The sequence below is a fragment of the Hyaena hyaena genome, unplaced genomic scaffold (assembly GCF_003009895.1).
Source record: "Hyaena hyaena isolate Hyena2069 unplaced genomic scaffold, ASM300989v1 scaffold_22, whole genome shotgun sequence".
Classification (NCBI taxonomy): domain Eukaryota; kingdom Metazoa; phylum Chordata; class Mammalia; order Carnivora; family Hyaenidae; genus Hyaena; species Hyaena hyaena.
In genome coordinates, this window is record NW_024080654.1 from 4,940,624 (window position 1) to 4,967,783 (window position 27,160).

A 27,160-nucleotide genomic window follows, 5' to 3' on the forward strand; every position below is an offset into this window, starting at 1 on the left:
ATTCTGGAACAGGACTCTGAAGAGGAGGAGTTAGTTCACAGTTCACTCTATGAATGGGAAGAAATCTGAAACACAATTTCATTCATAGGCTCTTGGGTAGGAGGAGGTAGAGAAAGATACAGCAGTCAGAGGAGGAAGTTGTTTCTGTTAGAAAAACCCATGTAGGACTTCCTGCCGGGGAAATGCTGACTGAGCCCTCACACTTCACCATCCCTGTAAGTTGAACTTGGCAGCAGACAACCACACGTAACGGGGGGGGGAGGGGGGCATCGTGCACCCGGCGCAGTGCTCGAAGAACAGCTCATTCACCAGCGAGACACAGCTCGGGGCGGGGAGGGGGGGGTGCTTTCTCCAGTACACACCGGCTTTCACACAGGTTTGCGGGCTCACACACCGGCTTGTACATAGGCTCACAGGGGATGCTCCAGGGTGCAAGGTGGTGGCTTGTTTCTCGGAAAGATGTGCTATTAAAGACTGGCATGCAGTGGAGAGAAAAAGTGTGCACGTTACTTAAAAAAAGCTCAAAGGCGGTATAAAGTTCTAAACAAAACAAGCCCCCCCATTTTTTTTTTTTATTTCTAGGAGAGAGAGAGAGAGAGAGAGACAGCGTGAGCAGGGGAGGGTCAGAGAGAGAGGGAGATACAGACTCTGAAACAGGCTCCAGGCTCTGAGCTGGCAGTCAGCACAGAGCCCGTCGCGGGGCCCAAACCCACGAACCGCGAGATCATGACCTAAGCGAAAGCCAGACGCTTAACCAACTAAGCCACCCAGGTGCCCCAAAACAAGCCCGTTTTTGAAGAAAGAAACACAGAATTCCATGTGGCTACACAAGGAACCATCTAGTGAATGGAGAGGTTTAGTAAAGCAACCCCCCGCCAATCCTCCCAGAAAGGTGGGAAGCGGAGACAGGAGATACGCGGTAAGGACAACTAGAAACGACAGAGGTACGGCCAGGAAGAGTGGAGCGGAGATGTCAGGGGTCATTCCACCTCGGACCCCCTCCCCCCAAAAACCAGAAAAGGGTTTCCCAGCTCTCTCTGGAGCAAGAGACAAAGCGAAGGTTTGCTCTATTACTTCAAGAAGATGGCAGCACAGCGACGGGACGGAGCAACCGTCTGTGTCCCTGTCCCTGTGAGGACAGCCGGGGCGGCGGGGAGGGAGGAGCGGACACCACGGGGAAGGGCAGCTGGAGACGAGGACTGAGAGCCATTTTACGGTTACTCATGGCTCAGGCTCAGGCCAGTCACATTCCAAAAATATCAAACATGGTGTCGTCTATTCCGGAACTACTGCGGGCAAACTGAGTAAGAGAGGGAAGGGGGAGAGGTGCCAAGAGTGTGAAGTCAGACGAGTCACCTTGCATTTTAAAGAAAGAAAAGTCTAGTTCTATCCAGTTACAAGAAACTAAAAGGGGCATCACATTCCACCAAAGTTCTAGAAAGGAATTAAGAGAGACAGCCTGTAAACGGTACAAAATGTGACGCCTGTGGGGAGTCGGCACAGAGCAACCAAGAATTAAATCCCCTGAAAACTAGCCGCACGCCGTCTCTGGGTAAACACACGACTCTGAGCCTCCAGACAGGACACCTGAGTTCGGTAGCCCCGTGTGCCAAGTTCACAGACAGCAAAGAAAGTCTCAGTGAAACCCAAGGAAAACGAACTTAGAGCAGTTAGGAACTAATATGCCACAAGATGGGCACAAGTTGGAAGATGGGTCAAAACGGGGACACCTGGGTGGCTCAGTCGGCTGGGTGTCTCACTCTGGCTCAGGCCCTGATCTTCCTTTGTGGGTTCGAGCCCCACATCGGGCTCTGTGTCAGAGCCTGGAGCCTGCTTCATATTCTGTGTCTCCCTCTCTCTGCTCCTCCCCTGCTTATGCTGTCTCTCCCTCTCAAAAATAAACAAACATTAAAAAATTAAAAAAAAAACAAGATGGGTCAAAACTAATAAAACAGGAGTAGGAAGAAATGCAAGGAGAGGGTCAAAACCACTACACGCACAAACAAAACTTAGAGAACCCTGGATCTGGTTTTCTGACAGTCTGTGTGGGAGACGAGAAAGTGCCTACCTCAGGGTGAGTTGACACTTGCCGGGGGCGGCTAACCAAAGGGCTGTGTGACTTCAGAGGTCACCAGGGGCCTGTCCCAGCAGGCCAGCCACTAAGCCACAGAGCAAGACAGCATCTGAGACTCAGCCCGCAGCCGAACACATGCGCACCACGTGAGACCACAGCTGACCCCTTCCAGGAACACGGGCAGGGCGCTGGTGGCCCCAGGGGACCACCTTGGAGGGCGTGGACTTTGGGGGGAGCGGCAGGGAGTGAGGTCTGGGGCCTCTTGTCCCGGGAGCAGGACCCAGAGGGTGTGCGCACAGGACTATCAAGAGCAGCCCTGACATCCAGGGAAAGGACGCGCTGCCCTAACACGTTACACGAGAGCGGCCTTCTAGATTTAAAAAGATCTGAAAGGCAGCGCCCGACAATTTGTTTAGATTTTCTTTAGATCTCTGTAAATTAGATGCTACATAACAACTGGATGAAAATTAACCCAATGTTTTATACTAAAATTCCACATCAACGTTCATTATTCATCACTGCCATTCGTGCCTGGTCCTCGTTCTATCCACAAAGAGACTGAGCCACACAAGAGGGAGCTGCCACAGGCCAGAGAGTGGGGGCGACAGCCACCCCCGTGGTTCTACGAGGATGTCAGGGAGGAGAGAAGGCAGCACCGGGAGGGGCAGGTGGAGACAGGCAACGCCTGGTGCCGTAAACGGTGCGGGGCTGACAGCCGTGCCTCTGCAATACGTGGTGAGAGCACAACATGCAGGGTCACCTGCCCACCCATCCCTGCTCTGCAGCACCGCTGCAAACGCCTTTCCTCAATCGCAGCCCTGTGGGTGTGCAGCCGAGTTCCTGGGAAGAGAGGGGCTCACAAGCTGTTACGGCTGCTTACCATCAAGAGATGGATGAATTGTGGAGAGAAAATAAAAATGGTTCTGCACACAGTAGGCTCTGGATGATGGTTAGCAGAAAATGCCTATAAACCCAGGATAAGGAATAAAGTACAAAGGCATAAAGGCGTCTCTACAGAGACCGAGGCATAAGCCCCTTAGATGAGCTGACCCTCAGGGCAGGGTCTCCCCCTGGGGACCACTCTGGTCAGACTAGCCTGAGTCATCTACACCTGCTCACACAAGAGTCCCCAGTAAGTGAAACTCTCTCCTTGAAGGTTTTATTTATTTATAACCTTTTATTTGTGTGAGAGAGAGAGAGAGACCGCGTGAGCAGGGGAGGGTCAGAGAGAGACAGAGACACAGAATCCGAAGCAGGCTCCAGGCTCTGAGCTGTTAGCACAGAGTCCGACACGGGGCTTGAACCCATGAACCGTGAGATCATGACCTGAGCCGAAGTCGGACGCTTAACTGACTGAGGCGACCCTCCTTGAGGTTTTTTCAAGGAAGTGAAAGGAGTAGTGAGAACACACCATGAATCACAGGCACACTCGTGCTTGCACACTTCAACACAGTCCCTGCGCCTGCTGTCCGGGTGGCCACACAGCACCTGCTACTTGGCTGCGATCACCACCCCCCACTCATCCCTGAAGCAGCACTGACTTACGCCAGTCGGCGTGCTCATGAGAACTTAACCACGCACAGGGTTTAACAGCCACTCTTTGGCCAGCATGGGCACATTTCACAAGGATCTGTGCACATGAAGCAAAGGCAGCTGTGAGCAGGGAGCCAGGCAACCTGGGCTCCAGGCCAGACTCGTTCAGTCACCAGCTGTAACCGGGGGCAACTCACCTCAGATCACTGTGGATCTCAGGCCCCGAGCAGATGAAAAGCACTCTATAAACAGAAAGCCCTGCTCTGCGAAGGGCCTATTATCCACAAGTAACTCAATAAACAGAAATCCCAGGTAGCCCAAAGGTTAAGATATCAAACTCTAATTAAGGCCTCAATTTAAAACTCAACACCATGTAATTACAACTAGAAAAAGAAAATAAAAACCAAGTTAATCATCGGCACTCCCTTACCGGTTGGTTAATGCTGGCTCCGGCTTGGATCAACCAGATGAGGCAGTGAGGGTGTCCCCCGAAAGCGGCAATGTGGGCTGGGGTCTGTGCGTAGCGTGTTGTGGACACATCCAGGGTGGCCCCAGCTCTCACCAACTGGATCAGGCACTCCAACTTTGAAAATGGCAGGAGGGGGGTGACACATGTGTAAGTATATGACACATATACTATTAAACATCACAAGCTCAATTTCAATTCTACGATGCAGATAAGAGGCATTTTTTTGTTACCAAATTTTTTTTCCTGTTTAAGGGAACAACACAAATTAATTCCTTTAAATTTAAAATTTAAAACAATTTTAAAAAAACATTTAACAGAATTATTTTTCCTTGTCTTGGTAAAAAAAAAAAAAAAGGTCAGTACGTAGGAGTAAAAGCAAAAAGTTGATGCCACACAAACTTAAACAAAGACCAATCTCTGCAATCTGCACACCTTTACACGACACTTCTGGGGAAAGCTTGGGTGAGAGGCCCATCCTCCAGATGACAGTCTTGGGGACAAGATGTGCAGAGTGAGAGGCAGCATTCAGACCCCCCACTCCACCCCCACCTGGGGGAAAACAGGGCCTGCCGAGGGACTAGGAGACCACACTCCACGGCCAGGAGCCGACAGCATCCTAGCCCATCACACTCAACAAACATGCAACACACGCCTACTGCGAGGCGGTCGGCCCCAGGAAGCCTGTGGCCCAGACTCACACCGAGCCCCTGCCCACAGTGTGTCCTCAGGCCCCGGCCGGCCCCCTTTCCCCTCTCCAGGCACAGGACAGAGTTCATGGAAGAGCTCTCCTGCCAACAGCTGTATTTTGGGAGACAGACCTCAGAGAAGGTGGCCACACCCGACCTCACCCCACGGCTCTTATCATCATCTTTCAGTGACTTAAGGTCAGGTCGCTGCAATCACCGAGTGTGGGAGATGAGCCCTCATGCTGGGGAGCACCCAGATTTAAAACACGATCTCTCCGTCTTCCAGGAACCTGGGAGTGACGGCCCACAGAGACACACCGCTGGTGTGCTTCTGCACGCCGGCTTTACTGACGGACCCAGGGAAGAGCGACAGTGCCAACAGTGGCTGCGAGATGATCAGGTGTCCAATCCAAAAACCAGTGGAAACAAGGATGAAAATCAGCTGGCGTGTCAAAAACTGTGACTCTTGTAACATCAATAAGAGCTCCCTAGACATACATCTGTCAGCTACGGGTTCACTTTGGAAAGCTGGGTTTAGAGCTCTGGAAAGATACTGTTCCACACGACAGCTTGGGGACTTTAATTAACGTGTAGTTCTTGGGGAAAAAAAGGTCTCACCGAAGGTCAGGTAACGTGCACAACTGGCACATTTCTAGGATCAGCAGCCTGGAGTCGGGAATGGCTCCTGACGCGCGGATCGCCAACCCGGGGGTGCGGGCCTGAGGGCTGCGGAGGCTCCGCGGCACAGACTGGGGCCCGGAGCCCTGACCCCGGCCCCATTCCTGCGCCAGCTGCTTTCTCACGCTGAAGTAAGTAACTGCCTCCAGCTAAGGTTGGGGCCTGACTCTGGATCTTCCACCGAGGTGCAGACTTTCAAAAAGTGAATCCAGCGGGTTTTCCTTCTCCCCGCTCACAAAACATCCAAACCACAAAATTTACCATGTTAAGCACGTTCGGGCCCTTGTGATCCCTAGAGGAACCTGAGGCGCCTGGGTTGGTAAATACCCTGAATGAACGTCTCTAAGGCGGTTTTAAACACCGTATGGAATGTACCAGATTCTCATGCAATACTGTGTCAGGGGAACCTATTCAGAAACCGCTGTCCCTGCCTGTTACGGGGTCGCCTCCCCCCAAAACGCTGAGGGACTAAAGTCTTGGAGGACCAGTGCTCGAGTCACCCATGTGGAAACGTAAAGCAGACGCAGGCGCACCGGGCCGGGGACAGTCTCCGAAGCGGACCCCCAGGGCTGCGGGCGAAGGGCCCCCGCGGGCGCGCCCTTCCGGCCCGGGGCTGGGGTCCTAACCCCCCTCATTTCCCCCAAAACCACTCTGACGCTCGCGTTTAGTGAATCACAAGCGCTGCCCCGGGAGACACACCTGGACTGCGAACGGAGCAGCAGGGACGGCAGCCTCGTCAGCTGGTGATAAAAACACGTCCCTGGAGGGAAATAACTCACTTCACGCCACTGCACGCATCTCCCCGAAACCCCGTCTCCGCTCCGGCCCCGCCTCCTCGTTTCCCAGGGAGAGCGCTTCACTCGTCCCCGAGTTCTGGTACCTGACTGTCTACCACTCACGCGCTGAGGCGCAGCGCGGGCCTCGGCCGCCGACTCTCCCCGAACAAGTAATTACGAAGCGACGCAGAAGGGGGCGCAGAGGACGCCCCCCGGGAGGGCTCCCGGCAGCCCGGGTGCAGCCCCACGCCAGCCCCGGGTCCCGGCAGCTCGCGCCCCGCGGCCGAACGCCCCCACAGCGCCGGCAGCCGAGCGGCCCAGCCCGCCGCAGCCGCCAACCGCCTCCGCCAGGCGCGGCGCCCCCGCGAGCCGGTGCCGTTTGAAACTTGCGCCGGCGCACTTGCGCGCGGGGCCCCTCGGGGCGCCGGCGCCGCGGGGCCCGCTTCCGCCTCGCGCTCCCGGCACGCCCCGCGCCCCTCTCGGGGCCCCGGCCGACCGCGCCGGCGCACACGCGCCCGGGACCCCTTGGGGCGCCGGCGCCGCCGACCCCGCTTCCGCCCCGCGCCCCCCCCACGCCAGCGCCTCAGCCCCCACCCTCCCCGGCCCACCGCTGGAAAGCTGCGGAAAATGGCGCCTTAAAGCGCCCGCGCCCACCTTGCCGAAGTGCGCGGCCCAGTGCACGGGCGTCCAGCCGTAGAAGGAGTCTTCGGCGGCCAGGTGGGCGCGCGGCGTCTGCTGCAGCAGCGAGCAGAGCGCGGCCAGGTCCCCGTCGCGGCAGGCGCGGTGCAGCGGGAAGCGGAGCGACAGCAGCTCCTCGCTGGAGAAGCCCGCCTCCACGCCTGCGCCCGCTCCTGCCGTCGACATGGTCCGTCACCGGAGAGCGCGGGCTAGCTGGCCGAGAGGACGCGCGGGCGGGGACCCGAGAGCCCGTCGCCTGAGCACAAAGGAGCGAGGGTGCCGCCGCCGCCGCCGCCGCGTCCCGCCGGCTGCCGAGCCGAGCGGAGCCGAGCGCGTACAGGGGGCGGGGCGGGGGCGGGGCCTGCCGCAGGCAGGTCTGAGGCCGGCGCCCGCCGACGCCGGGTCTGAAGGTGGGGCCTGCAGTGCCAGGGGGTGGGGCCTGGCAGGGCCTGGGCTGACCCGGTGGAACAACAGGCGGGCCGGGGGGCAGGGGGCGGGGCCTAGGCGAGGGCGGGGCCTGGGAGCCGGCGAAGAGGCCTGGAGCAGGGGGCGGGGCCTATCTGGGTCGGGGTGACTGCGGAAGCCTGTACCGAGACGCGGGCCGGGCCTGGGGCGGAGCCTGGGGAGTCGGCGATGAGGCCGGGAAGAGGGGGCGGGGCCTAGCGGGGCCCCGGATGCAGCAGACGCCTGGAGCGGGAGCGGGAGGCGGGGCAGCAGGGGGCGGGGCCTGGGAGGTGGTGCCGAGTCAGGGGGCGGGGCCTACCGTGGCTGGAATGTGGCTGAGGCTGGGAGCCGGAGGCTGGCGGGACCCGGGAGCAGGGGGCTGGGAGTGGGGACCCCGAACTGGGAACTGAGAGAGGGGACTCGGGATCCGGGAACGGGGAGCCTGGGAACCCGAAGCGGGGAGTCCGAGAGCCCGAGGCGGGGTGCCCGAGTGGCGGGAGCCGGCAGCAGGAAGCCCGGAGCCCGGGAGCGGGGAGCGCGGGAAACCTGGGGGGCCCGCAGCGGGGAGCTGGGTCCAGGCGGGTCCCCACCCGGACGGGCGGGGTCGGCTCTCGGCCGCGTGCCCCGCCCAGACCCCAGGTCCCGCGGTCACACCGGGCTCTGGCTCCGTCCTCTCCAGGCGCCTGCCTGTCGGGCGAGCTCCGAGAGCCGCCAGCAAAACCCTGGGAAATCCTCTGTCAGTGAGAATCACAGTTTTCTTAACAGATTTTTTTTTCTCTGATTATGAGTAATAGGTGGAAATCAATAATTTCACTGTCGAGGAATAACTACTCTCAACGTTTATGAGTAGTTCCTTACAGTACTTTAACCATATAGTTTCATTATATATTCTTTTCCCTTATATATATTGCTTTTCTTTTCCTTTTTTTTTTTTTTAATATTTTTATTTCTAGGAGAGAGAGAGAGAGAGACAGCGTGAGCAGGGGAGGGTCAGAGAGAGAGGGAGTCACAGACTCTGAAACAGGCTCCAGGCTCTGAGCTGGCAGTCAGCACAGAGCCCGATGCGGGGCTCGAACCCACGAACCGCGAGATCATGACCTGAGCGAAAGTCGGACGCTTCACCGACTAAGCCACCCGGGCGCCCCTTCTTTTCCTTTTTTTAAGTGATGGAATTCTGAATCACAGTAATTCAACTTAAAGTAGGTAACCAGATGTCTGAGGAAATAATGGTACATTAGATACACCTGGCAGCATTAGTTAATAAGACAAGAAATTAGGCACCTCATGCCTAACAAAGGGAAATTGTTAATGTATGGTATAAACGCACAACACATTCCTCTATTCCTAAAACAAACACGTTGATTACAATGTGAATGGAACACTTTGGGAGGTGCCCCAGATGCAGTAAGTGAGAAAAAGCAGCAGTATTTCAAGGAGCAATTAGTAATGCGTGGGAAACACGAATGAGACAGGTTCTGCTTCCTCTCCAGGAATTTATAATCTATTAGATGAGGCAAGGAAGAATATTTCAGTAGTCGCAGCAGTACCTTTGTTTGGACCAGAAAGGTAGAACCATCCTGCAAACTCAGTGCCAGCTTGAATTCTGGAGTGGACAGAATTCAACCTTTTTTTTTTTTTTTTGCATACACCAGGCTGGTTTTAATCTCATTATCTCTGTAAGCTGTACACCATACTGACTTCCATCCTTCCTGGGAAAGCAGCACCCCATTTTGCAAGATGCCTTGTCATCTGTAATAACAAGAGGGAGGGATTAACTTATGCCTCTTCACAGTGCCCGCTGCAGCGGACAGAACTGAGACGCAGATAAGCTGAGAACTCGCACAAGGACAAACGGTGTGCCTGGGGCAGAGCTGAGAATAATCGCCAGACCTAGTTTCCAATCCAGTTAGATTTTTTTAACCTTGGAACTTATTTTGCGTAAAGAGCCTTAAGGCCTAGGAAAATAAAGTAGGTTATAGTGGCACCATACTTAGAATGCCATCCTTCCTCAATTAAGATTACTTTCTGGTTTTCAGAGTGACTAGGACTATGTACATATTTATTTATGTCCTTTTATATACATATTTAAGTAACTGAAATAGATCATCAACCTAGATACAATGATAGGTCCTTAAGATAGCCTGCATGATATGATAATTGTGGATGTAAGAGTTATCAAGTGTGCCTAATGAGTGCTCCCAAATGCCAGTGTTCTGGTTGGTTGGTCCCAAGTTTTGCCCAACTCATAATTATTACCATTTATGGATTTTCTTTGGGATTCTTGTTTCTAAAGAGCTCTGAGGGAAAGGGGGGGAAAACCAGATTCATCACTCATGTCCTTTGATTTATTTGACACAACCTTTCTTCTTGACCAAACTACTCAGTCTCCCCCAAATCTTGACTAGGCTTAAAGGTTGGGATTTGCGTGTTTGTCTCTGCATTGTCCAGTTTTAGCAAGACTCCTGCTAAGTTGGTTGAGCTAGAGTTCCCAGCCCCCATATCAGATCGTCTTTGATGTCTAATCAGTTTCTTCAGCCTCCATCCACCCCCAAGTGATGTTGGCTCAACGCAGCCTGTGTCCATCAAGGATCCTGCTGGGTCAATTTAGTCAGAACCTGACGGTTAGCTGGCCCTGGTGTTTTGTCTGAGTGATTTTCCACCCTCCATCGTCCACCCAGGGTAAAGAAGTTGCCTGTGCTATTCTCAGAGCCGAGTCTGATCTCTCTACCCACCGCAAGAAAAAGCAGGATCCCAGCTCCTGCTGCCAAGCCCTCCCCCCTCCCCCGCCCAGTACAGTCCACCTTACTGTGCTTTAATGCATCTCGCTGAACAATGTGTTTGAATAATAATCTTTTTAACATAAGCAAACTTGGATATTTGAAGAGATGATTCAGATACATGACAGAAAACAGGAAGACTCAAAGTCTCAAAATAAAATGAAACAAAAAAAGCTCTGCACTTAGGATTGCACTGTGTGAGGAATTGCTCAAATGGGGCAGGGCTCAGGTGAAGGCACGTCCCAGTCAGAGATGTGCAGAACTGCCCACACACCGTGGAAACATCAGTGGGGCTGTTTTCACACTGGGAACGGGACACGGTCAATGCCGTGTCATGAGAGGTGAGATTGCAGAGGAAGGTAGGACCCGGGCTACGCGCCACGCTAAGGCACCGTCCTTCGTTACTGCAAGTGAGAGGCTTTGCTGTGATGCCTGGTGATGGGCGCGGGCTCAGAGGAAGCCCCACATCTGACGTGCGGCTGGCTGTGCCTGGGTAGCCCGCTGGGACGATGCCCTCAGCCTGGACCGCAAGTGGGAGCACAGCCTTACGGTTTTCTCTCCTCTGTGCCTCCTCCCCACCATCTACCTCCCTCCACGTGGCCAGATCCATCTTTTAAGAAGGTAAATCTGCTTAAAATCAGACATGAGAGCAGTGTCTTGGTCTGTTCCAGCCTCCATAACAAAGTACCACAGACTGGGGGGGGGGGGGACTTAAACAACAAACTGAAAGACTGCAAGTCTGAGATCAGGATGCTAGCACAGATGGTTCTGGAGGGGCCGCTCTGCCTGGATCACAGGCGGCATCTTCTCTCTGTGAAGCTACTTGGTGTGGAGGAAGCCACGTCTCTGGTGTCTCTTCTCCACGGGGCACTCCTGCCATCATAGACCTCCTCCAGCCCTAATCACCTCCCAAAGGCCCCACCTCCAGATAGCATCACATTGGCATGAATTTCGGGAACACAGACATTCAGTCCGTAGCAAACGACTTCCCAGACTCCTGTCATTCAGATACCACTCCCACGTGGATTTTTACCACGTCCACGTGAACTTCTGTATCTACATAGGATCTGTGCTATTCATAATTTTCTTAAAATAAGTTCACTTTCATAAATTGCTGACCTTATCTACATTCTCTTCATTAGGAAAACACCAATGACTTTATGTTGCCAGTTACATTTTCCTCCTACTCATTTAAACAAATCCACGTGTTCACGTGCTTCCCAAATCAGTCCCCGCGGTCGGTGGTGCTACACCACACTTTGGAAATTGCTCCCTGGGAGCAAAAGCCCAAATCCGTTCCTTGGCCTGTTGGCACCCCTACAGCCAGGGTCTGCCCGCCTCTCTGGACTGTCTGCCCTGCCTCACGGGCTGTCCAGTGAGCCCTTGAAGCCAAGGGTGCTTCTGGTGAAGGCTTCCACCCTGTTCCCAGCGCTTCCTTCCCCTGTTGTGGCCGAGTCATGCCCCCCCCTCCTGTCCCCCAGTGCTTTAGAATGTGACCTGATTTGGAAATGGGATCATTGTAGATGTAACCAGTTAAGGTGAAGTCATAGTGGGGCAGGGCAGGCCCAAACCCGATGTGATTGGTGTCCTTATAAAAAAAGGGGTGCGCACATGGGGAGAACACCACGAGGCAGAGACGGCAGGTGCAGCAGAAGTAAACCCCAAGGACGGCCAGCAACACCAGAGGCAAGGGGATGCCTGGGGCAGGTCCCCCTTCACGGCCTCCTTGGGAGGTCCAGCCCTGCCCACACCTGGCCTCCAGAACGAGAGGGCACAGATTCAGGCAGCCCAAGTCCAGTTTGCTGGGTTTGATCATGGCAGCCTCAGGACACTTGCCCAGGACATAGCCTCTGCAGGGGAGGCTCCCCCACTGCCCCCCTGCCCACTATCCAAGTGCCTCTCCTTCCAGAAGCCTCTGCCAGGTGATAGCTGGAGCCTACTTCACCTCTACTCCAGGGTTCCTGGGTGTCTGACATTTTAGTTTCCTCCAGCCCTTGGATGAAAACACTTAAAAACCCGGCAAGTAGGGGCGCCTGGGTGGCTTAGTCAGTTAAGCATCCGACTTTCGCTTAGGTCATGAACTCGCGGTTTGTGGGTTCGAGCCCCGCGTCGGGCTCTGTGCTGACTGCCAGCTCAGAGCCTGGAGCCTGTTTCAGTCTGTGACTCCCTCTCTCTCTGACCCTCCCCTGCTCACGCTGTCTCTCTATCTCCTAGAAATAAATAAAGCATTTATTTATAAAATAAATAAAATAAAATAAAATAAAAAATTAAAAAAAAAAAACCCGGCAAGTAAATGTTACTCATTTTTATTTTATTTATTTTTTATTATTTTTTTTTAATGTTTTATTTATTTCTAGGAGAGAGACACAGGATGCTCTACAGGCTCCAGGCTCTGAACTAGCTGTCAGCACAGAGCCCGACGCGGGGCTGGAACCCACGAACCGCAAGATCATGACCTAAGCGAAAGTCGGACGCTTAACCGACTAAGCCGCCCAGGTGCCCCTATGTTACTCATTTTTAATCATAAAACCTTGATTGTTAACAGGCCTGTTTTGAGATGGCCCCTCCACTTCCAACAGATCTCTTGATGAGTAGAAACATGCCTTAAGCTTCCTTCTGGTGGCTCCAGGTGGGAAGGCGGAGAGAGGTGGCCTTTCTCTGCTCTGAAAGGGAGCCTCCAGGCAGGGCCAAGAGCTTGCTCTGCAAACTAGTGTTGTGTTGAATAAAGTACTGGATGGATGCCTTTCTCTCCCTCCACCTCTGTCTCTATGACTGTCTGTCTCCCCATATTTCCATCAGTGTCTCTCTGTCTCTGTCTCTTACTCTCCATTATCACAGTATCTCTCCAGTAAGGACAGAGCCCCACCCATGCTGAGCCTACAATACAAATTTGCTGAGTGACAGGAGACTACAGGCTGAAACTCAGATCAGTTGGCAGTTCTTTGTTGGAAAGGGGAGACCTGTTGTGGACCAAGGATCTCAGTTATAAAGAGCATCAAGATTCTGCAATCTTACTGATTGTCCTGTATCTTGCTCATATCTCATGAAAAAAGTGACTAGTGCTGTAATGGGAAAAATTCAGATTTTTTATCTTCTGATGTAGAAAAAAACCCAGTTCTCCCCACTGTGTTTCTTCTCCATGTGTCTCCTTTGCCTTCACAGAGAACACTTTGCTTCTGATGCTTGTGATCATCAAATGTGTGGAGGTTTCTCCCCCACCCAATTCTCTGTAACACTAGCTTAGGTCCTACAATTCAACTCAAATCTGACACCATTGACCCAGAGATGGGACCAGAACCCACGGGTTAAGGGCTCAGACCCACAAGACTTCCCTGAACTCCACTTCATACGCTACTGTCCCCTGTGCTTCTGACTGACCTGCTACAGACAGGAGGCTCCCACAAGCCCCTCCTAAGGTTAATTTGCTAAAGCAGATCACAGAACTCAAGGAAACACTTAGAAGTTTCTTAAAGGACATGAAAAAAAATGAATCAATACCTGATGAAGGGATGACAGGACAAGGTTAGGGAGGGGCTTAAATTCATGAACTGTGAGATCATGACCTGAGGCAAAACCAAGAGTCAGACGCTTAACTAACTGAGCCACCCAGGTGCCCCAATGACTTCAATTGAACAAAAAGGACTAGAAATAAAGTAAAAGATAACCTACAGATCAAAGGACATAGTCTGCAAGTCATTTAACAAATAAAAGATTTATATTCAGCATATACGAAGAATTTCTGCAAATCAAGAAGACGTAAACAACAAAAATGGGCAAAGATATGAATAGGCAATTCACTGGAAGGAAACACAAATATCCAATAACTGAGATGCTCAGTGACCAGTGATTTCTTCTGTTTTACTGAGTGGATTAATTCTGCCCCCAGACAAGACTTTGCAGGGATGCTCCACTTTAGGACAACGGCTCTCTTTTCCATACATATCCTTCCAGCAATTGTGCATATGTCTGTTTCCCTTCATGGTCGAACGTCAAAGAATTTATGTATAGTTGACCCTTGAGCAATGCAGGGATCTGGGGGGGGGGGGGACTGACCACCACCACACGTCTGACAAGCCACATATGACATTGACTCCCCCCCCAACTTAACTACTAAGAGCCTACTGCTGATTGGAAGTTTAACCAGTAACATAAATAGTCAATTAACACAGATTTTGTATATCCTATGTATTATATACTTTATTCTTACAATAAAGTAAGCCAGAGAAAAGAAAAACGTTCTTAAGAAAATCATAAGGAAGAGGAAATACGGTGCTGTGCTGCATAAGACCCACAGGTAAGTGCACTGGTGCAGTTCAAGCCAGTGGTGTTCGAGGGTCAGCTGTACTTTTTGCCTCGCACTCCAGCTGGGCGTCAGTCCCCAGCAGTCCCGTGGAATAGCTACTGCCAAACTCGTCATAGCCTCCGGTTTGGCCAACCCACAGTCTCTGCTAATCTTGTATTTCAGGGTGTGGAGGGGCCAGGCAGCTGGCTCCTCTTGAGAACACTCCGTCCTGGCTTCTGTGACCCTGCAGCTCTCCTGTGCAACCTTCAAATGCTCGAGGGCCCCAGGCCTCGGTCCTAGACCCCTTACTCTCTGTACTTTCTTCCTAGGCAATCACATCAAATCCCATGCCTTCAAATACTGTTTACATACTGATGATTCCTAAATTCAGGTCTCTGGCCTGACCCCTCCTACAGCCTAGACTCATAAACCCAGCAGCTTAGTCCTTGTCTCCACCAGGATCTCTCCTAGACAACTACACTGATGCCCCAAATAAAATTCCTGAGTCACCCCTACACCTGTTACTCGCATTCACCACCCTGCCTCTGCTCTCGGTCTCTGTGAAGGACCCAGACGTGTGTACCCAGGAACTCAAGTCTGGCACCCAGGGGCCAATGCTGTGCTCGCTGTAGATCCCAGTGGCTCTACCTCAAATATGTCTCCAGTGCGTACACTTCTTTCCATCCCTACCACCCCCAGCCACGCTCTCCTGCTTACACCAGGGTGACTGCAGAGAGGAAGTCCTCTCGGCTTTTCCTGTCCAGGATGCAAATTCAACAATAGCTCTGGCTTAAAACCTGCGAGCATTTTCCCACTGACAGTAAAATAATATCCATGTGGCACAGACATGAATGTGGTTAGTAAGATTGTGGAACTGAATTTGACACTTCGTTTGTTTATATTTTTAAAATGTTTTAATGTTTATTTATTTATTTTGAGAGAGCAAGTGGGGGAGGGGAAGAGAGAGAGGGGGAGAGAGAGGACCCCAAGCAGACTCCGTGCTATGAGTGCAGAGCTCGATGTGGGTCTCAGTCTCATGCACCATGAGATGATGACCTGAGCTGAAATCAAACGTCAGAGACATAACTGACTAAGTCACCAGGTGCCCCAATCTGACACTTTATTTAACTTTAAGTGTTACCTTTGTTTAGATTTGACTTTAAAAAACTGACTCAATTATCAGCAGAAAGTGAAGTGTCTAAACAACTTAAAATCAACTTGGATATGAGTACCTGCTCTTTGTACTGTAACCATTGTGAAATGTAAATGCAGATCAAATATCCCAATGAAAAGTTAGCGCTCCCATCGAGGTGTGCCGCACCTGTAAAATGGATCCCGGATTGCCAAGACTTGGTAAGACTAAAAGAACATAAAATACTTCATGAATGATTCTTAATATGAAGTGCATACTCAATTTGTAACATTTTGGCTACGTTGGGTTAAATAAATTATATTATTCAAATTATTTTCACCTGTTTATTTTTACTTTTTTCTTAGTGTGGCTAGTGGAAAAATCTTCCTTACATATGTAATTCTCGCATTTTATTTCTATTTGTCAGCATGGCATGTTGGCCGCTAGTGTATTATCCATAAATCAACTTAAGTTGTTTGTTTTCCTTCCCTGGGAATACCAGCAGTTTCTTTGTTTGAGTTCTGGGCTTGACCTAAGGCCCATTTTGAAGAAAGGAATGGGTTTCTTTGAAGATTAGATTCACAGGCAGATAGTAAAATGTTCCAGACGCCCTCGGGAGGAATGAGAGCCTGAGCCGAGGCCAGTGGCGGCCCTGCCCTGTGGGCATGAGCTCCCCTCCACCAGGTGTCCTGGACTGTTCACTCGGTGTTTCTCTCTCCTCCCTCCCTCTTTGCTAAGTATGTGCGGGTGAAATTATAAAAACTAAATGCAAGTAAGTTAAATATGCACGGGATATGAGGCAACTTTCAGTTTAAAATAACTATAATGTAGTTATAGTTTTATAACTTGCATCAGTTTATACTTCTCTTCCCCTATAAATAGATGTGAGCAATGGTTTTTCACCTGTGAGTTTCTCAGGGGTGAGATGTTGGGGACCTATATATTTTTAAAATATCTATAGTGCTTGACTTTTTCATGTTTATTTATTTTTGAGAGTGAGAGAGACAGAGTGTGAGCGGGAGAAGGGGCAGAGAGAGGGAGACACAGAATCCGAAGCAGCTCCAGGCTCTGAGCTGTCAGCACAGAGCCCAACTTGGGGCTCGAACCCACGAACCGTGAGATCATGACCTGAGCCCAAGTCGGACGCTTAACAGACTGCGCCACACCCAGGTGCCACAAGTACTTGATTCCTTAAATGAGCATTTTTCTGTGGGGTTGAGGGTGGGGTAAAAATAATGATTCTTATAACAAAGTCCAGACATTCCAGAAATACATAAAGTAGACAGCGAGATGAAAGTCCCTCATAATTCCATCCCAGAGATGGTCACATGTGTTGTATATGTTTATACATGTGCGTGCGCGCGCGCACACACACACACACACACACACACACACAAATACAAGTACTGTTACACATTGATCTACCCACAATGTTTCCAGTAAAATGGACTCCTCTTACCCACAGCGTCTGCACCAGAGCCATTGGTAAATTTTAGGCAGCTTTCCATGCTGGCAGTAGGCGTCTGTACCGCTCTAACAGCTAACAGCGTGGTTTGCCAGTGTGTGTCTGAGCATGATTTATCTCCCTATCCTTTATAGGTGAATGCATCTTTTTTTTTCTTTTTTTGCAATTATAAGTGATGTTGCAGTGAATACATTTATATATGGTTCTTGGCATACTTGCCCAGTTTTCTGAGATGGAATCCCTGGGTCGATTTTCTGCACGGTTTAATGGTTGTACATACGTTTCCAAGTTACCATTCAGAAAATGTGGGCTAATTTACACTCCCACCAACAATGTTGGAGTCTGTGTGTTTCCTCGCGCCTTGGCCAGTACTAGGTATTAATCATATTTTTAAATTTAGGAAATCTGATACGCAGAAAGGATTCATTCAGCAAATATGTATCTTGTTAACTTGCAATTCTGAAAATATTAATGAGACTGCTATGGGGGGTCTGTGTGTTTTAGGTTCCTCTGTGTTATGTCTTCCTGCCGAGTTGCTTGTAAATGTTCTGTTACTTTATAAGAGCCTTTCATACTTACGAACACCGACTCCATCACGTTACAGGGCTGTTGTCTGCCCCATTTTAATGCCTCCCTTTCCGCTGCCAGACTCATCTGCTTTACACAGTCAAGTCTGACCTCATATTTTTCTTCGTAATCGCTGTCTTTGGAGTCGTGCAAAGAAAGGAATGCGAGATTATGACACTATCTTTGTGCTAGTGATCCACTTGTCGTGCTTCTGCTCTGGCGTCCCCTCGGCCACATTGGGCAGGACGTTCTGACGGTCCTCGGTCCTGGGAGGCGCAGCACCGAGCTTCGGGAGCCAGGGCTGCTGGAGGACACGTGGCGGGGGACGCCTGCTCGCCGACCTGGTCTGGGAGGGCCCTGTTTGTTCCTTCTACTTCACTTTGCGGGTTCTGTGGCGGTAGAGTTCTGGGCACACGCAGGGGCCAGGCGGCCTCGCAGCCCGACACCCCCCCCCCCCGCCCGGGGACCATCTTTCCTGCCTGCACCTGGGGGCCGACTGGTTGTGCACCTCCCTGGCCAAGCCTGGGCCCTGGTCTCAGGGACACGCCCCTCTGAGAATGAGGGCACCTCCCGTCAGCCCCGGGGTACCTTCCACTGCTCCTTGTCCATCGTCACCCTTGCTCCCTGATCACATGGCCTCCTTCAGTTTTGGTGCTGGTGTCCCTGATCTTTACATCCTTAACTCCTCCTGTGCGGCGTGCGTTAGAGCTCTGACTCCATGCTTTCCCAGGGGGCTCGTGCATTGTCCCCAAACCTCCCGTGTGGCTCTGCAGTGACTGTCTGTCGTGCGCGCTACACACCATGGCTCTCAGAATTTCTGGGCACCCCACCCTGTTCCGCTGAGGGTCTGTCTATCCCTGAGCCATACTGTCTTAGAGCCCATAGCGTTTAAACACACGGCCAGCCAGACCCCCTTTCATGTCTGTGTTCCAAGAGGAAATCTCACCAACCACCACCCATTCCCTTTCTCCCCAACATAAATCATCTCTGTCCACAGCAAAGTTTAAAGATAGCAGTACAAAGACTGACGTCCTGGAAAACTAAAACTTCTAACTTCCCAGAAGCAGAGAGGAGTGAGTGAGGGTGCAGGGTAATAATCTGGGGATTATCCCCAAAAGCCTGCTGTATAAACCCAACGTGTTGTGCACCTTCCCAAACCACGACTCTCATACCCAGAACACACATGGTGACTATTTATTTTAATTTGTGGAACTAAAGTACCAAATGCAGGTTCAAGCCATGAAATGATGCATGGAGACTGGTTTGGAACGACAGAGCGCCCCCCCCCCCCCCCCCAGAGAACAGGACAGCAGCAGGTGCCCCATCCCTGGAATCATACACGGCGCCCTCACCCTCCTTCTCCTCCGGAGTCCTGTATCTTCCTTGTCTCCTCCTTCACCGATGACTCGGAAGATGGGGTGTCTTCCCCTCCTGGCCAGGGCTAACCAGCCCTCCCTGCGCTCCTGACCTGTTTGCGGGGAAACCCACGTGTTTGCGGCTGGGGGGTGGACCCTGGGCAGGGCGGCCGGCAGGGGGAGGGGTTCTTCCTCAGGTCGGCCACATGCAGATTTCAGCCCAAGGAGGGAAAGGGATGAGAAGAGAAAGCACCAGGCGTGCGAGTGAAGCATCCCAGGGCCTCTGTGCAGACCGACTAGATCTGGGTCAGAGACGCAGCGTAAGCACCCAGTAACCACGGAAGAGCATTCGGTAAGGCAGAGCTACAAGACCGAAGACTTTTTCCAAATACACAGTTTGCAGACATTTTGCTCCCGGTCTAGAGGTTTTCTTTCCAGCACCGCAGCCCCAGGTCCCCGGTTTCCTAGAGAAGGTTTCCACGCGGTTCCCTTCCACTTTTCCTCGCTTTGATGCCGCCTTTAAGAGCCCTCGCCGACCTCTAGGTCTTGGAATTTTTCTTCTGAAAGATTTAGTTTTCCATTTCACAACCAAGTCCATCACTCACCGTGAAGCGACGTTTCATTCCGCAGGGATTTCGGTCACGGTGGCCGTTGCCGGCGGACGCCCCGTCGTTCCAGTGCCACGTGTTGAAAGGCTGTCTTCGCTTCACCGGCTCTGCGGGGCGTCAAGCGGTATTTCTGCGAGCCCGTGTCTGGGTTCTGTCTTCTGTCCCGCGGCTCCACGTGTCTACCCTGCGCGAACCCCACGCCCTCTGGGTGACTGACGCGCGTCAGATCCGGGGGCACCACATCCAGTCTTGCCCCATTTACTGTGATGCTGGCTATGGTGTTGTTTGTTAAAAAAAACGCACGTTGTTGGAATAATCCGCACACCACATGCTTCACCTACTTAAAGTGTACAACTCAGCGGCTTCCCGTGTATTCCCACAGTTGGGCAGCCATCACCCGCGAACAATTTAGGGCATTTCAATTACCCCAGAAAGAAGTGCCGCCCAGCTCAGCTCTCACCCGCGACGCCCCAACACCCCTCCCCCGGCGACCTTTTTTACACGTTTTAAATCAGTGGAAACCGTGATGTGTCTTTTGTGTCCGGCTTCTTTCACCTGCCTGTGGCTACAAGGTCGGTCCGAGTGGTGGCACGTCCGCGTGTCCTTCCTTTTCCCGGCCGAGTAACATTCCGTCGTGCGGACAGACCACACTGGTTTATCTGTTCAAGTTCTCTGGGGTTGTTTCTACTTCTCAGGTATTGACAATGACGCCCCTAAGAACGAGGTGTGGATATGTGCCCCCGTTTGTCGTGGTTGGGAACGTAGCCGCGGGACCACCCACTCACGGTCACTGGCCTGTTTGAGGGACGGTCACGCTGTGTTCCGCGAGTGGCGCCCCGTCACGTTCCGCCTGCGGTGTCTGAGGCTGCCGGTTTCTCCGCATCCTCACCAACACCTGCTCCTCCTTATTTTCTGTCTCTTAACGACAGGCGTCCCAGCGGGCGTGCAGGCCTGGGTCTGACTCGCGGTTCCCTGGCTGTACGGCACGTTCACCATCTTGTCGGGTGCTTGTTGGCTGTCTGTCCGTCTTCCGTGGAGAACCACTACTTGGATGGTCTTTCCATTGTTGAATTGTAATAGATCTTTTTATATTCTAGATACAAGTCTCTTAACAGGTACATGATCACAAGGAGAACAAGGTTCTCTTTTCTGTTATATATTTAAATTTACTTATTTATTTTGGTGGGGGGAGGGGCAGAGAGAGACAGAGACAGGGATTCCCAGGCAGGTTCTATGCTGTCAGTGCAGAGCCTGATGCGGGGCTCAAACTCACGAACTGTAAGGAAGGGGTCCCTCTCAGTCAGGGGAAGGTCAGCTTTTGGTTCCTGATCTGAGCTGAGATCAAGAGTCCGACGCCCAACCAACTGAGCCACCCAGGTGCCCCTGAAGACATATTTTCAAAGGTATTCTTTGTTCTGTGGTTTAAAAAAAATGTAACATTGAATTTCTCATCTTAACCATTTTTTAACGTGTAGTTCAGTCGTGTTAAGTATATTTATAATATTGTACAACACCTCTCTAGAGAGCAGACATCAGCGATCTGCCAGGGACCCAACGCGACAACTCAGCTGTTTAGGATGCTATCACTTAGGCTGAAAACATCTTTGTGTGGTCACAATATTGGTCAGACATTAGAGGTGCCTAGAGACTTGGTCACACATTATTCTGGGTGTTTCTATCAGGTTGTTTTTGGATGAGATTAACATTAAAACTTTTTAATGTTTATTTTTTGAGAGACAGAGAGACAGAGCACATGTGGGAGAGGGGCAGAGAAAGAGGGAGACACAGAATCCAAGGCAGGCTCCAAGCCCTGAGCTGTCAGCACAGAGTCTGATGTGGGGCTCGAACCCTTGAACTATGAGATCATGACCCGAGCTGAGGTTGGATGCTTAACAGACTGAACCACCCAGGCGCCCCTGGATGAGATTAACATTTAAATGAGTAGACTGAGTAAAGCAGATTGCTCTCCCCGATGTGGGTGGGCCACATCCAATCAGTCAAAGGCCTGACTAGGACCAAAAGATGACCTTCCCCTGGCTGAGAGGGATTCCCTCTGCCAGCTGACCTTCCATCCAGGACCTTAGGCGTTTCCTGCCTTTGTACTCAAACGGGAAACGCTGGCTTTTCCTAGGTCTCCAGCCTATGAAGCTTCAGACTAAGACTAGAACTCCATCATCAGCTCTCAGGTCTCTGGCTTGCCGACTGCGGATCTTAAGGCTTTTCTCAGCCTCCACATTGCATGAGACAATTTTTTACATTTCTTTCTGTATTTCACATGCATCCTGCGGGGGCTGCTTCTCTGGGGAATCCTGATGGGCCCGTAGGCTGTGAGGTTATGTTTCTTCGAAGTTCATCCTGTCAGACAGCAGTAAGCTCTGGACACTCTTATTTTTCAGGCTCAAATAGATTTCCATTCTTCGGTTGCTGTTCAAGGGAAAAAAAACCACATCGTCTCTAAGTTAATATTTAAATACGTTCATTTTATTTGTCATTCCTTGAATAAAGTGATTCTTCTTTATGCAAAATAGTGATTCTGTTTTATTTTTCTTCCTGGCGGTGGGAGAGGCCGTGCCCTCGACAGCCTTGGCAGATCAGTCCAGGCTCTGTTTCCCCTTGCGGTGTTTAGCGCCTTTGAGCAAATGTCTGTGCCTCTGTATTCTTTGCTTGAGAGTTCTGCCTGTTAGGAAAGAGGGGATTTTCTTGAGAAACCCTCGGTGTGCTGGGAAGCCGGGCTCACACCCTCCTGTGGTCCGCTCACACGGGTGTGTCCTGGGCCCAGCTCCGGACTGCGGGTGCCTGACCTGCCTCGGGCGGCTTCCTGGGGGCCGTCTCAGGTGCGGCCCTGCCCAGGTCTGGGCAGGTGGGTCTGTGTGTGGGCACCGCGTTCTGCCCCCGGCACCCCCGTGGGGCACATGCTCTGAGCACCCCGCAGAGAGAACAAAGAAGCTGAGGCTTGGGATGTGCTGTCCCCTGCCCAGGGTCATCTCAAGTCGACACAGCATTTTGGGAGTCAGGTGGGGATCTGAACCCAGGTCAGGCTGACTTGAAATCCTGGGTTCTGAGCTGCCACCCAGCCCTGTGGCAGGGAGCCTGGCCCTCTGGGTCTGTCTGCACATAGATGAGCCGCTCAGTGGGCATGTCCTCAGTTTCCCAAATGAGCCACAAGAAGAGAGTCCCGAGTGGGGGGATCGGGCTCTCAGGGGTGGGCCTCACCCCGCAGGTGTGCAGAGGAGAGTCCCGGGTTGGGGGAGTGGGCTCGCAGGGGTGGACGTCACCCCACAGGTGTGCAGAGGAGAGTCCTGGGTGGGGGGAGCGGGCTCGCAGGGGTGGGCCTCACCCCGCAGGTGTGCAGAGGAGGGCAGGGGGCAAGACAGAGCCCCGAGAGGCCAGGGCGGATGTGGAGGCATCGTTTGCAGGAGGGATGGGGGGAAGCTGTGGGCTCGGGGGAGGCTGGCGGTGAGCTGGGGGACGGAGAGAGCCGTGGCAGGTTTGTGGGGAGCCCAGGCCGTGGTGCAGAGAGAGGAGGGGCCACGGGGAGGCTGTCACAGAGGGAGGACAGGGTGGGGGCCAGGCCGCACCCTTTAATACCTCACTGCCACTGCCTTCTGCCTCCAAACCCAGTGGGGGCTCCTCTGAGCTCTGCTGGGCTGGGCTGGGGGTGTCCCCTTCTCTCAGGGGCAGCTCCCTGTGGACTCAGTCCTATGACATCAGGCTCCGGGAGGTCAAGGACAGCCCCTCCCATGCATGCACTGCTGGGGCCCGGAGCCCTCGCGCTGGGGGAGCACCCGCTGCCCATCCCCCAGTCAGGCGGGCACGGGGCCCACGTGCAGGAGCTGCAGCAGGTGAAAGGCCCTGCCTCAGACACTGGGGTCACAGGAGACGTCACTGTTCTCGCAACAGAACTCTCAGGCCCCGGGGACCTGGGAATCTGGCAACGTCTCCCTGACATCTGTCTAAAGCAGCAGAAAGTGGCTGGATGTGGGTTCTGGTGGGAAGTTTGCAGCAGACAGGACCACCTCTCACCCCCCCTCCACCCTCGCCTGCACCAGGCTGTCCCGCTGGGGGAGGTGCAGACGGCGGGGCCTGTGATCTCGGGCCCCAGGGCTGGCTCTGGCCCCGCACAGAGTGGCCCCTGGCTGTGCTTGGTGACGAGTCCCACAGTGCGAGGTCTCGAGTGGCCTGTGGCTCCACCCTGGTTGGCATGGAAACAGAGGACAAGATGGCCGCACGAGGATGATGGGGGGCTTGGAGGGGCCGCCGACGGGAAGACGTGGGACCCGAGTGTCCCAGCAGGCTGGAGCCGAGGGCCACCTAACCTGCCCCTGGCACGTGGGTGCCTCAAGGGCAGGGGTCTGTGTCCACGGTGCTCAGTCCCCAGAACTGGGAACAGCGTGGCCCACGGCAGGTGCCCCGCGAGACCTCCGGTGTAAGTGTTCGGTCCTGCGCTCGGCTCTCCACGGACCTAACTAACGGGGCCGAGCCGCAGCCCGCCGACGAGGCCCTGGACGTCTTCGTTAACGCTAGCTGAAATGAGGGTGTGACGCGTCCCCAAACCGCGTGGTGTCAGGGTGCGCGGACAGCTGTATGGTAGGGAAAGTGGAGGAGGTGCGGATCCTAACCATCCCCGTGACTCCGGAGTCTACCCGGGAGAGGCTGGGAGGTCAGGAGGACTGCCCTGGAGAAGAGGCTCAGAAGGGTTCTGGAAAGTTCCAGGAAGAAGCATGGGGCCGGGGCAGAAGGCACTGGGGGAAAATGCGTGGCCCAACTTGAGCAATTAGGAAGTTGTCTGACAGGGCAGAGGTGGGAGGAGGGGAAGGGCGGAGGCCGGGTGCCCACCGGTGTGGGGACTCCCGGGGGGAGGCTGCTCACAGGGAGGCTTGGGGACCTTCTGGGCCTGGCCCCGTGGTGTGCGACGGCGGCCTCGCAGGTCCCAGGGACGGCTGAGAAGGGAGGGGACACCCACATGTGGCCCAGGACTTGTGGAGTTTGGACTCGCTGGGCCAGGAATCCCACACTGCCAACACAGGGAGCCTGCGTGGGGTCCCTGCCGGTCTGCCAGGGGACTGAGTCACCTGGCCCTCCAGAGAGCTGTCCCCTGGAGCAGACGGTGCACTTCTCTCCACGGCGGGGGCAGGAGCAGCCGTCCTCCACACTTATCTGTCACCAAGACAGCCCCAAGTTCCGTTTACCTAAAGCTCTTCGAAGGCTGTCAATGATTTTTTCCAGAGCTGCTAGGCTTTTAATCTGATAAAGTGTCTCTTTCTCCTCTTCTGTGGGAAAAATTAAGCACAATGATCAAGATTTGACACACAACTGCGGTCTAATTCCAAACTTGTGTTTTTCCCGCAGGGCCGTCTGGAGCTCGGCTCGGGCTCTGGGCCTGTCCCCTGCACTGTCTCCCCAGGGCCAGTGGCCCCGGGGTCTGAGGCCCCTCCCGGCAGTCCAGAAAGGGGCCTGAATCGTCAACACACACTTCGTCTGTTCATCAACAAGTACACGACGGGGCTGCGTGTGCCACTTTGCCTTTATCCTGCGCCCCTTGCCGTGCCGTGTCCGTTAGAACGTGGCAGGGGTCCTTGCGAAGCCAGACGGAAGACTGTGCTAAAGAAGGTGGGCCATTGGGAAGGGGGGAAATTCCACTGTCCGTCCCACCACGCCGCTTGGTGGGACAGAAGTGCAACCACCCAGGAAGTAGAGCCCGGCAGGTTCCAAGAGGTGCCCTGCTGTGGCGGCCAGAATTTCACATTAGAGATTCATTCCTTGGGGCCCACTCTAAACCCCCCTTGCCTCACTATCACCACGTGTGGCTCAGGAGGGCGATGTTGTGGTGTCTATACTTTGAGGTCTCTGGGGTGGCCGGTGGTGGTGCGCAGCGTAGCCCTGAGCAATGAGGCCTAAACGCGTGAGGTTGCCTGGGGGCCAAAGGCACACATGGCCGCCCGCTGGGAGCCAGGCCCCGTGTCCCGGGGAAATGCCCCGCCCGTGGCAATAGGCCCGCGATCCGCACCTGATCCCCACGGGGCCTACGTGCTGCGTGAGGGCCGAGCTTGGCGAGAAGGGACGCCGGGGGTGCCCAGCGCCCTGAGCCGCAGGGGCCCCGGAAGGTTCCCGGGAGTGGCCGTTGGACCATCTCTGATCTGCACAGTCACAGCTAGTGGCCCGGCCGAGGGCCCTCGTCCTCAGGGCGGGGCTCTGGTAGGACATCGTAAGGTGCGCTCCTGGAGGGGCCACCCCAGCGGGGCAGGGCCTGGCCCTGAGGCCCATGGAAGCCACCTGCCGCGTGTCCCACGGTGGGAGTTACAAGGCCCGGCCCCCCCTTTCTGCGAGGGGCCCTCAGCCCGCTCCCCGCCGAGACAGCAGGAGAAGGAGACCCCAGCCAGGGCCAGCTGGGGGGGGGGGGCAGAACCTGGGCTGCCCCGGGGCCCCTTCCCCACCCCTGGGTGCACTTCCAACTCCTTGTGTCCCAGGGACGCCCCTGAGCAGAGGGGACCGGGGCACAACCACCTTCCGTACGGTCCATCCAGGTGCCGCTGCTGGGATTTGAAGGCAGCTTTCAGTCACCCCTCTTGCTGGCTTCCCACGAGGGGTGGCGGGGCTCCCCTCCCGCCCGCCGTCACCCCACCGCCAGCCTTCCCTGCTGGGGGCCCTGGTGCCCCCAGGCCTCTGTCCCACTGGCTGCCAAAGTCTTAAGAAACTTTCCTACAGGGTGGAGGAGAAAGTTGGCTGCATTCTTCGCTTGCAGCTCATGGGTCCTCTAAGCGGGGACCAGAGCAGGAGCCCTGCTTGCGCCCGAGGGCGCTGTGGCTCCCGCGGGGGCGGTGGTCTTCGTCCTGCCCCTCGGCCGTGGGGTGCACTCTAGGCATGCAGCTGAGGGGCCCCCGGGGCTGGCCCGTTTCCTGGGAGGCGTGGTGGCTGCAAATGGCAAACCACCTGCCAAGTGTGGCTGGCGGAGCCGAGAGTGGGCCCCGCCCGACTCCGGCCCATCTGCCCCCATGGCCGGAACTCTGCCATTAGAGATCCATTCCTTTGAAAGGTTCCCCTTGACAAACTTTGCCTGCTCAAGCACTAATAAGCAGCAGGGGAGCAGCCCTCTGACATTTCGGGGCTCGATGGCAGCAGTCTCCGGCCACCGCGGGACACACCTCTGACCGCAGAACAACGGTGTGTTCCTTATTCCCCGGGAGGAGACGACTGAGTACCTAACTGTCCCAGTGAGGCCGTCGGTTGGAAGGGCAAAGGGAAGAGGAGGGATCCGAGGAAAGGAGGGCGCACGCACGAAAGAGAACTGCAAGGCAGCTGTCGATGTGATCCCGGAGCCGAGGACAGATTTCAGGAGGTGGGCCTGGCCCAGGGCAGGCAGCCAGAGTCCCAACAGGCCCTCCACCCGGCCCACCTCCGCCGCCGCATGCTGGGACAGGGGCCGCCTACCCGCCCCATCGGCTTTCCTGGATCAAGCAGATGGCTCAGGCCTGAGGACTGAGGAGGGCGAGGTGAAGCAGTGAAGGGCCAGGTGGGAGGTCACCAGGGAGAAAGGGTCACCGGATTCTGGCTCGGGCTGCATTTCCGTTAGCATTTTCTTGTGGGTGGAAGGTCTGCATTTCATGGAACTTTAAAGAAACAAAACCTACGTGGGAAT

General features: G+C 54.0%; 1 protein-coding gene across 2 annotated transcripts in view; it reads right to left on the reverse strand.

The window, feature by feature from the left end:
* The window catches only part of ANKRD10 (ankyrin repeat domain 10), a 33,246-nt gene extending 26,033 nt beyond the window's left edge, over window positions 1-7,213 (reverse strand). For both annotated transcript variants that reach the window (XM_039226676.1, XM_039226675.1), the window contains exons 1-2: window positions 6,871-7,213; window positions 4,038-4,190 (exon numbers count right to left, since the gene is read on the reverse strand). In XM_039226676.1, coding sequence (XP_039082607.1) covers window positions 4,038-4,190; window positions 6,871-7,080 — 363 coding nt within the window. In that variant the 5' untranslated portion in view covers window positions 7,081-7,213. The remainder of the gene's footprint in view (window positions 1-4,037; window positions 4,191-6,870) is intronic.
* Between the last annotated feature and the right edge of the window lie 19,947 nt (window positions 7,214-27,160).